Genomic DNA, 11,722 nt, shown 5'->3' on the forward strand with positions numbered 1-11,722 from the left:
ACATTAAAAATGTGTGACTGAAATTGGTAATGAAACTTGATATGTGACTTGTTTTACTGTCCAAAATGCTGCCAGTACATGAAAATTTGGAATCATCATCATGACATTAAAATGTTTTAATAAACAATTATATATTCTGTATGATATTATTTCACAAAAATATTTTCTCAATGTATAACAAAATAAAATATATGACAAAATATTGATCAATAAAAATGTTAGTAAAGCCCTGCTGGTGGTAAAGTAACTTTGCAAATTTGACTTCCATTCCACGTCATCTTCAACTTCTAGGTGGGAAAATACTGTATGTATGTATATGTATGTATGTATGTATGTATGTATATGTATGTATGTATGTATGTATGTCATCAATTTATTAACTTTTAATTTCTTAAGATACAGCATTCTATACCATTCAAATCCATTACATGAATGTCTATGTTGGACAAAGAAATTAATAGTGCTCATCTATCAATGAAAATTATAAGCAATGCTCCCCTACAACCCACACCAATGTGCATCAAACATCGTCTCCCTTGCTATCTTGAGCCCCTGTTTATACTGTGGTTATTTCTTACATTTGCAGAAAATTTGAGTCCACAGCATAACAAGATAAGCACATTTATTTCAAAAAGAAAACAATATACAAACGTGACTTAATGATCCAAATCAGTGGTCAATTATAGTTTAATTCATTCAAATATATACTGAATGTATCTCTGTGTTCTCTCTCTGTTGTCAGATAGTGGCTTTACACCTTTAGTCTTGTTCTCATATTCTCACACGCAGCATGGAAGACAACTCTGCACAAGATTGTGAAAAGGATCCATTTATAGGCATTACACGATTGACACATATGATGCAATGTCAACCAAAGAATCAATTTCCAAACTGCTATAGTCTCGTATATATCCATGTATCCTCAATTCTGATGATTAGGGGGTGCATGTATCCTCAATTATAAATGTAAGTGAGATTGTGAAAATGGGCCATGATACATTTTACATGACTGACATATAAAACAAAAATCTACAATGGAATGAGTTTCCAAATTAATATACCCCCTAATATATCCACGTATCCTTAATTCTGACACTCCCAACTACTATCATATATACTTATAAGTCAAATCTAACTTCAAATAACACAGACCCCATCCTGCCATTGCATTTCTCTATCAAAGTTTTACCCCATTTAACTATAAAGTCATATCAAACTGCAAACAACACAGACTCTGATCTGCTCTTGCATACTGCATCTGCAGATCAGGGTCTATATTCAGAGGTCTCGCTCAGATTTTAAAACTAGGAGTCCAGGGCTCTCATTTTGGTAAAAATAGGGAGTCCCACCAGCAAAGGTTGCAGTCCCCTCCCAGAAAACTATGCAAATTATAAGAACTATTGGTTGTCATAGAGTTTAATTGCTACATTCTTTATAACTTTGACATAGCTCTTGTTTGTCTGTCAGAATGAGACTGAATTTTGTCAATCCAAGAAAGGTCTTATTCCAAGCACTAAGCTAGGCATCACACTTTTCTTACACTTGGCTACTGTCACATCTGAACGTTCAGTTCCAGCAACTTTAGCTCTCTTCTGAATCTCATTACAATCTTCATCAGTTTGCCATTTAACTCCAAAATACAATCCACATTTGTGAATGGCATTTTGTCTAAGTCTCAACATGTCTAGATTCTGAGGTCATGTGCACTGCTTATTCCACTACACCCAGAAATGAATACAATTATGGAAGCTAAAGTTGTTTATCTGATGTACTCTTATAAATGACATGTACATCTCTGGGTCTTTCTGCCTCTTAATTCAATCACTGTAAATATCAGTATATTTTCCCACCCAGCTGTCAGTCAAAGCCTTTCAACTTGCCACCAAGCTATTGCATCATGTTCTTTTCATGTACTCTTATAATGGCAACATGTACATCAGGTGGGTCTTTCAACCACGGAATTCTGTTGTTGTTGTTGTTGTTGTGGGGTTTAACGCCATTTTTCAGCACATGATAAGCTATGCATGGCGGCCAGTATTAATGGTGGAGGAAGAACCCGGGAAAAGCTCGGGAAGAACCACCTACCCATGAGAAGCTACTGGCAAGCTTTCTCACATACCTACATTAGCCGAATCCAAGACTCGAACCCACGCAGACAGAGGTGAGATGGCAGTGATCCGTAACGGAGAGCGCTTTAGACCATTCAGCCACTCGGGGCCCCCCGGAATTCTGTCATTGCAAATATCAGCACATTTTCCCACCTTGCCACCAGTCAAAGTCTTTTAACTTTCTACCCATTATTGCATTATGTTCTTCTGATGTACTCTTATAATGAAAACATGTACCGTCATGTCAGCCAATTCTGTACATCGGGTAATTCTGCGCAATGATATGTTATTTCTGCAAATACTGGAGCACGTGCTATTTTGGGTCAAAAATCCATTTTGTATCAAGAAAGAACAATCGTACTTTAATTAAGAAAAGTGTACAAAAATATCCCACCTTTCGACTCAAAAGGCATATGAAAATATGATTTCTAAATGTCAACATTCCATGACCTTCTTAAACCTGTACCCCAGAAAATCATATTTACTATGTATCATTTAGAATCATACAAATGCATTATATAAAAGATGGAAATGTACACCTGTATCCGTTCTGTGGTATTAGACAAAATACTTGTTTTAGTTCATGGCAGTACGCCGTTATGTGAGCTAACAGTAACTTCATTACGGACATGGAGGGGAATAAATCTATCTTCACCTGTATGTTTTTGGACACATAATTAAAGAATTTAATATGTATTCGGATGACAAAAAAAGTAATTATTTGTTGCAGTCTGAAAACATACAGCAAATACAGTAATTTCTGTACAAGATCAGTTTAGTTTGCTGTTGTTGTTGTTGTTGTTGTAGGGTTTAACGCCATTTTTCAGCACATGATAGGCTACACATGGTGGTCAGTATTAATGGTGGAAGAAGAACCCGGGAAAACCCCGGAAAGAACCATCGACCCAAGAGAAGCTACTGGCAAGGTTTCTCACATACCCACATTAGCCGAATCCGAGACTTGAACCCACACAGACAGAGGTGAGATGGCAGTGATCCGTAACGGAAAGTGCTTCAGACCACTCGGGGCCCCCTGTTTTGTTTGCCTAAAATCTCTTGCCATTTATTGGCATTTGTTATGTTGGATTTTTTTAAAACTAGCTATAAACCTGACCAATTACTTGACCGAAATGCTGACAGAAACAGTCCAAAGTAATGTATTTCATTTCTATAGCCCGATGGATAAACATTACATCTTTTCAAAGCTGTGCGCAGAATAGGCCGACATATCGCAAGTCATGAAAACACAGGGGTGGTATCCCGTGTGTCCAAAATTAATATTATTCTGAACAGAATATTCTGGTGACAACTGCATCTTTTCAAATGGTAAGCATTGCAGTATTTTATTTTCGGCAATCGGTTAAATTCGGTAAGCATTTTGCTTCAATATTGGAGATGGAAACCTTAGGTGTGCAGAAATGCCCAACAGCATTACACATCAAGGGGCCTTTCTGAATTCTGTGATTGTAAATATCAGCACAGCTAACTGATCAATACATTTTCTCACTAAGCTGGTGGCTGAAGCAGGACAGGCAAGTCTTCAAATTTTTTCCGCCCACCTATTATATGTGTATGGAGGACTCCTAAGTGATTATCTAGGTCCCACATCAAAAATTGGCATCGAAATACACATGATTTAGTGTTTCTGAGACCTCTGATATTATTTGTTCTAATGATTATTCCTAATATACAGCATAAGCTCAGATCTGGCAGTGCATTATGCAACAGCAGATTTGGGTCTGTGCAATCTGCAGTTGAACTTAAGTAAGTATACATAGTACAAAGGTGATTTATGAATTCTCCATCAATTCTAGATACATGTCCCACTGTAAGCTACTGAAACAGAGACACAAAATATGCAAGACTGATCACATTACTACGGTGAACTGAGTCAGGAACTTGTATACATGGAATAATCATCCAAGACATACCTAAATTCTTCTTTGCACATGACAGGGTTCAGCCGACTGAATAGAAAATGCAACACTACCTCAGCACCTCTTTTGTTGGGCAAATCAAACATGTTTCTAAAACAAAGAAGAAAAAAATATGCATCAATCATGAAGTGTAGATTAATGAAAGCAGATACAAAATCTGGAATTAAAACATATTTGGCTTTAAAGGAGACTAGAAATCAAAATTTTCCTTTTACGTATGTAATTCTCTACAGATTTTAATTCAACTGCAGTGTTTATAAATTAAATATCGTAAGCGGGTAGTGGTTATATTGCCTGGAAGATACCACGATTCCATAAATTGCAGAGTTTTTCCGAGTTTTTGATGAGACAACAGATCACGACGCTATACTAGCCAGTCCTCGAATACAAACATAAACATTGGCAAGCGAGGCAGACAGGAGACCACATTTGGGTTGCACATTCAAAAGTTGAATCTGCAATCTGATATAACAGTTTATGTACTGTACTGGTAAGTGCTAAAAGAAATTTGTTAGGCACAGGACCCGGGCTGGTGACTTAAATAAACTAAAGTCCTGAATGAAATTCCACAAGCCCGGACAGTTCATACCTGTCAACTCTCAAGCCGGGAGAAAAACCTCCCAATTTTTGGGGTATTTCCTCTTCTACCTCCAGATCTCGTAATATCTCTCAATTTTGCGCAGTGAAGTCCCAATTATTACAGTATGTCTGTCAATTTTCATTTGTCATAAGAAAAAAAACCCAACCCCAAACCATTTTTAAATATAACATATGCAATCCACAGTCTAAACTGCCACACTGCAGACATCGTAGCAATATGACTGAAAAATTGTTAAAGTTACTTTAAAAATTCAAATCACATGCACACACGTCTAAACCAGCACTGGACGAGATAATTAATATCATACAACAGTTTTTTCTTTCTTTTTCTCTTCTTCAGTAAATAGAACGTGAAGATTAAACATTATTCAAGTAAATTTCAGATTTTTTAAACAACTACAACAGTACTATAGTATTAAAAAAAATTAAAAGAATAAAATTGTCACCAATCAGCTTAAATGAATGATCACTTTGAAATTTTCTCTGCAAACAAAGTCGCATCTCCATTTCCGCCAAAGAAACTTGGCCAGTTAACACCTGACATTCCTCTACCGTATATGAAAAGTTTAATTATCATAATTAAATTACAAGGAATAAAACAAAATATACCATGCAGTATATGTGGCCCTAAAGAACTAATTCTGAATAAATATTTTATTCAGCAAACAGTGTTACAGTCAAACCCGGTTATCTCGATTACGTCGGGGGTGTAAAAAAATCGTCGACATAACCGGGTCCCGAGATATCCGGGTTCATAAAAACCGGTAATTTTAAAAATGTCCTTGAGCATTACTCCTGTCTCTTGCTGGTGTTTACTGGAATCCCCTCCCACTGCATGTTACAATAAAATAAACAAAACGCTTAATTGATAATAAAATGAAATGAACTAACCTGGTGTTGTTATCATTTATTCCTTTTTTATCATCATAAGTAATTTATTAAAGAAAAAATATATCTATGAACTCCATATATCACATGTAGCGTATGCATCCATTACTGTAGTGTGCATCACTTATGTCAGATAACACACGACGCATTTTTATAATTGATGTGAATATTGAAAAACAAATCATGTTTGGTTGTACTCAGAGGTTTGAATATGTTATCAGATTGAAAAATGGATCAAAGAAAATCACAAATGAGAGAGTGAGAGAGAAACATCCACCGATTGCTTTCAGGCACCCGCCATTCACGCATAACGCGGTGTTAGGTGCAAAATAACCAAGATTGTATTATATCCAGGTTAATATATGACAGTATCTCGCAGATAAAGATCAATAAATGTTTTTGAAAATACATGTACATGTACATGTACATTGACTGTGAGTGCAAATGAGGAAAAGCGATCCTATAAACCAACTCTGCTAGACGCCATCATGTATGCCCGTGCAGCTTGGAACAGTGTATCGCCGAAAACCATTCAAAACTGCTGGTTCCATTGTATTTTTCCGGAAATTTCTGATGAAGAATTTCACCAGCAGTGTTTAATTGCACAAGAAATTAAAGAGCCTCAATCAGAAATAGGTCTTGAAGCGATGGCTGATGAGATTGCGGACTCCATAGGCATTGCTCGGGATGAATTTTCTAATTATGTTCACGTGGATGATGATGCCAATGCCTATGGTGAACTTACTGATGAGGAAATAATCCAATCGGTGACAACGAAGCAGATACAATCATGCAAGCAAGATGATGATGATGATGATGATGATCAGCCTATCACTATCCCAAGCTACAGTGAAATGGCTGAATGCATTAAAAAAATGAAATTGTTTGTGGCAAGTGTCGACGGTGCCGAGCATATGTATGAAAACGTAAGTGCTTTTGAATCGTTCGTTACAGATCAGCACCGGAGTAAACAAAAGCAGACTGATATTACTTCATATTTTCTACAAATCGATCGCTTTTGCTGACTATTTCTTGTACAATTTCTGTGAGATTGACGTTAAAAAGTTGCATTTCGTCGAATTAAGCGGGTCCACATGTTACTTCGGACCGAAACTTATGCCCGACATAACCGGGTTATCGACTTAACAGAGGTCAAGATAAGCGGGTAAAAAATAGCATAACAAAGAAGAATTTTTTCGGGACCGGACCAAAACGCTCGACATAAGCGGGTTGTCGAGATAACCGAGGTCGAGATAAGTGGGTTTGACTGTACATGCATTAAGACTTAAACCTAAAGAAATAAGGTGGGGCATAAAACGTGAGAAAAACAGTTGCCACAAGTACGGTAACTTGTGACTGCAGATTTGAACTGTTAAAATTAAGTCCATGGCATCGTAAGTAACAACAAAATAGGCATCGTTTATTTGGTAATCAATTGCTGGTGCTTACGCATACACACACTGTCAAACATGGTTTCTTTGAAGTATGTCCGAAGGGCAGCCATTTTCACAAGATCAATGCAAAGATAAGGATTATGTTCATTAGTCACACTGGCTTTATCATTTGCGTACTTTAATCAAAACTTTAGTTATTTTTCAATTTAACCAGAACTGACCAGGATATGCAAAAGGGGCTTGTCAAGTGGGAATAATAAGGCGTATCACAGGGAGAAAAGGCACGTCAAATGGGCGGTTGCACATTGGGGCAAGGGGGGGGGGGGTCAATAGTCCCCCAACCCCCCGTTCTATTGTCAGACAGTTAATGTGAAACTTTGACCTCTTTTTATTTAATCGCTGCTTTTTAAACTGCCCAAGGAATAGTTTTATATCAGTTCCAATTATTACAGTTTAACATTTATGCATACTACATTTATACAATGCATTTTTTTTTTCATTTTTTAATTTTTATAAGATTACTGAAAATTGTGTTTTCTCGAAACACGACAGGTTTAGAATCTTATTTTTAGTAAAGCTTCCATTTGATTAAAATCAAATCTAAATTTCACCTAGGACAGTGGTGATTTGATTTAGACTGTGCCGTGTTGAGGCATGTATGTCAACATCTTGAAAATACATTTACTCATTTCACCAGCGCGATCAATGTTTCCTCAGGCAAACAATTTTTGTTTCGACAAGCCTGACGGGCACCTCACTTTGAATACAGGATGGGCCGGAACTAAAACAAGATGGGGTCCAGGGTGTTGGGCTATCAGATTTGTTTTTAGCACTGCTGTTTTTAGATAAAAGATGTGTGGATTGATTGTTGCATTTTGTGGTCACTTACTCATCCTTCTGCCTGTTTTCGTAACTCACACATTTAACACTTTTCCCAGGATTTAAAATGTCCAAAGGTATGTCTGGAACAGCGCCAACTTTTAGTCTAGGCCTAGCATTTGCAGATCTTTGAGCTGCCATTTCTTCATGATCCCTCTCGTAACATTCCTTTGAGAAATGTAATGAGCACAGTGCTGTATGGTGTTGCTTTGAAATCGGCTCGTTTGTAATAATGTACCCATTCTTTCATTATGCCTTTATCTTTCGAAAAAGAATTTTTTTTTTATGTCAACAGGCTTTTCTTAATGTTCTATTACACCCATAAGCAATGCAAAACAGTATTGTCTTTTACTCTGGCAACTCCCACTTGGGCTGCTGGAGTCGCTACTATGATGTCACATCCCAAAAGTAACCAAACAGGCGCGGAAATTTTGCATACGAGGTCACGGAAATTCAGCTCCTAGAAGATAGGCCAATATAAAATATTGGCATTACGGTCACAGATGATACTTCAGAATAAGGTTTTCTGCTATAGTACTTTTATTATTATTCTATATTTCCATTGGTTTCTGGTCTCCTTTAAGTATATATTATATGAGATCTGTCTATCTTCTCCCTTAACTGATCAATGAAAAGGCCCAAGAATAAAAATAACTGTGATAACACAATGCATATATAACAGAACATTTAATTTCCTGGAGGATGGGCCAGGATTTTTTCAAAATTCAGGCCATCAAACATCTTCAGTGAAATATTCTTGATCTGATTTGTTAGCAAAGAAAAGACAATATTAAACAGTAATTAAAAATTATGAGAATATGTATGTGTGTGATTTGAATCGCAGCTTTAATAATTTTTCAGTCATATAGCTACGATGTCTGAAGTGTGGCAGTTTATAGTGATGTCCAGCACTGGGGTGTCATGCCGCAGACATATAGCATCATGTCCCACCAAGTCACATTATCATGACACCATGCTGATCAGTCCTAATACTAACATCTTAATGCTAAGCGTCAAGCAAGGCAGCTGTTAAGACAATTTTTGTAAGTCTTTGAAATGACTCGGCCGGTGTTCTAACCCGCGACCTCCTGCATCTTATGCATAAGTTCTAACCACAAGGCCACCAGAGTGGTTGGACTTGATGGGAATTGGAACCATATTTTCAAGATGGTCTCATATAGATGGCAGCACATACTGACAGAGTTGCACAACTTTGAGTCTTACTGATTTAATTGTACTATTATTACTCTGATGCCTTTTTTTCTTGCTGAGGTAGGGGCCCCGAGTGGCCGAGTGGTCTAAAGCGCTCTCGGTTACGGATCACTGCCATCTCACCTCTGTCTGCAGCGGTTCGAGTCTAGGATTCAGCCAATGCGGGTATGTGAAAAAGCTTGCCAGTAGCTTCTCGTGGGTCGGTGGTTCTTTCCGGGGTTTTCCCGGGTTCTTCCTCCACCATTAATAGTGGCCGCCATGTATAGCCTATCGTGTGCTGAAAAATGGCGTTAAGCCCCAAAACAACAACAACTTGCTGAGGTAAATCTACTCACAACCAAATGGTTGTTTTTTTTCTTTTCTTACTGGGATAAATCTACTCACAACCAAGTGGTCATTTTTTATTCTTACTGAGATAAATCTAATCACAACCCAGTGGTCATTTTTTTTTCTTTGTTACTGAGATAAATTCTATTGACTGCCATTTCAGTGTTTTGATCATCCAATATAAGGATCTAAATAAAAAGGAATCTGTTTTCATCAAAGAAAGTCCCTAATGTTTTGAGTAAGTTTCCATATCTGCAGCAAATGTTATTTTTTTTGTATGCTTCCTTATTAAGTTGTATTTAAAACCAACTGAGTTTTTTATTTTTTTATAAATTGATCTTTTTCTGTCAGCAGGTCATAATCAGCTCAATAAATATATAAACTGTTCTGCTTTTAAATTCTGTTCAAATAAGAAAAAAATAGGAAACAGGATCAAAGCATGGATAATAAACAGTGTGCCATCAATTAAAATGAAACAATCTTAAAAGATGATTTAACAGATCTTTCCCATCCATACCAGACAGTTTTGAAACAATAATCAATTACAAAAATTAAGAAATTTAAAAGATGACCAAAAGTTTGTCATTTTTTAAATTTCTTAATTAATGTTTGTATATGACTGCATGCCTTTATTGCTTCAAAACTGACTGGAATGGATGGTAAAGATCTGTTAATTCATCTTTAAAGATGGTTTTATCAACTTTAACTGTACATTCCTGTGATACTGTCCACCTGTACAGATGGGGTTTCTGGACTACCGGTATGATACCGGTAGTTGATTGGGTTGATTGTACATATGTTCTACCCACATACTGAAATGTGAACTCAAAATGATCTCCAACAACAATAAAGCAGGGGTCAAAGATACTGCACAAAATAACACGCATTATAAACAAGTGAGTATTGACTTTTTTCCATTGAATTTCATCTTTATGCAAAATCACTTGTCCAACCTTTGCTCTTTTTCGCTATTTGATGCTAATTATATATTTCTGGGAGTTTCAATTATAATGCTATAGCCAGTATACTGTATATTTTGACTGATAGGAGGCAGAGGCACTTAAAATAATTATATTTAAGAGCCTTGTTTGTCTCCGTATATGTATGTTATATGCTAGTTACTTACTCATTGAACTGAATTTTATTCACTGCTTCCATGGCCTGCACATCGAACCCCAACAAATTGAGGCTTGTCACGAGCATCTTCTTCATGTCGAGAAGATGTTGCCCCTCTTGTGTCATCGTTATTGCAGCATATGCACAGCGATTATACGAAGTGAATAAAGCAAGCCGAATTTATGTTCAGATCATGGAAATGCTTGATATATAATTTAAAAGCGTTTGTGCTACTTTACCATTTTGACAAAATAGAAACACTGACAAAAGAATGATGACATCTTCGGAAGACAGTGGGACAAGATTGGACATGACTATAATAGACTTCAGCACCGTTTTATCCTCACTCCTCACTTTGGATATTTTGCCTTGTCGAATATAACATTCTATTGCTACACTTATTTCCCACTCTCTTCTTTAGGACGTTCCATTGATAAATATATCAGTTTCAGAAATAAATATCCCAAAAAGTTTATATTCAGTTACACGGTGGAAGCCATCTTGAAACTAGCCGCCAAAATAGCCCGGATGTAGTAAATACAAATTAAAATGCCAATATGGAATTCGGGCACGGATTGTATGAATGCTAAGCGACACTACTTGAAGGGACTATACGTGTATTGTTGGGTTTTATGCATTGGCGTTTATTCTCTCATTTCTAAAATTCAAATCATTCTAACCAACGCACTTCATTCTTTATCAAACATAATAATAATGCCGATGATAAGGTATATCCAGAAACATCTATACATCCAGGCGACCCCATGTCGGAAGGTAAGCTCTTGTGTTACGCCATGTGATTTGACGCATATGCCATGCATCTTCTTCTATCTGTTTTAAATTTGATTCACAAGAAGTGTATATATATATATATATATATATATATATATATATATATATATATATATATATATATATATATATATATATATATATATATATATATATATATATACATACACACACGCACACACAAATTTCTTGTGAATCAACATATATAGGCCTATATGTTTGTGTGTGTGTGTGTGTGTGTGTGTGTGTGTGTGTGTGTGTGTGAGAGAGCAAAAGTTTAGAAAATAAATTCGCTATAAAGTTTAATTAAGCATTCCTAAAGATGTTCTATGTTTCATCTTTCTTTTGGTTTTTACTTTGGGAGAGATTTGTTCTCAAAGCCTGAGAGAAACTAATGGTAATTACGATACGATTGTCTATTTACTTACATGCAAAAAAGAATGAAAACAAAAATATTTTGGTTGTGAAC

The 11,722-nt window shown here is 36.3% G+C and overlaps 1 protein-coding gene across 1 annotated transcript in view; it reads right to left on the reverse strand.

Annotated features, from left to right (window-relative positions):
- The window catches only part of LOC149801997 (uncharacterized), an 82,919-nt gene extending 71,964 nt beyond the window's left edge, over positions 1–10,955 (reverse strand). Inside the window, exons 1-2 of the mRNA XM_089956390.1 lie at positions 10,472–10,955; positions 4,040–4,135 (exon numbers count right to left, since the gene is read on the reverse strand). Coding sequence (XP_089812516.1) covers positions 4,040–4,135; positions 10,472–10,587 — 212 coding nt within the window. The 5' untranslated portion in view covers positions 10,588–10,955. The remainder of the gene's footprint in view (positions 1–4,039; positions 4,136–10,471) is intronic.
- Positions 10,956–11,722: the final 767 nt, after the last annotated feature.

The sequence above is a fragment of the Sinohyriopsis cumingii genome, chromosome 4, assembly GCF_028554795.1.
Source record: "Sinohyriopsis cumingii isolate HCF-2022 chromosome 4, ASM2855479v2, whole genome shotgun sequence".
Taxonomy (NCBI): domain Eukaryota; kingdom Metazoa; phylum Mollusca; class Bivalvia; order Unionida; family Unionidae; genus Sinohyriopsis; species Sinohyriopsis cumingii.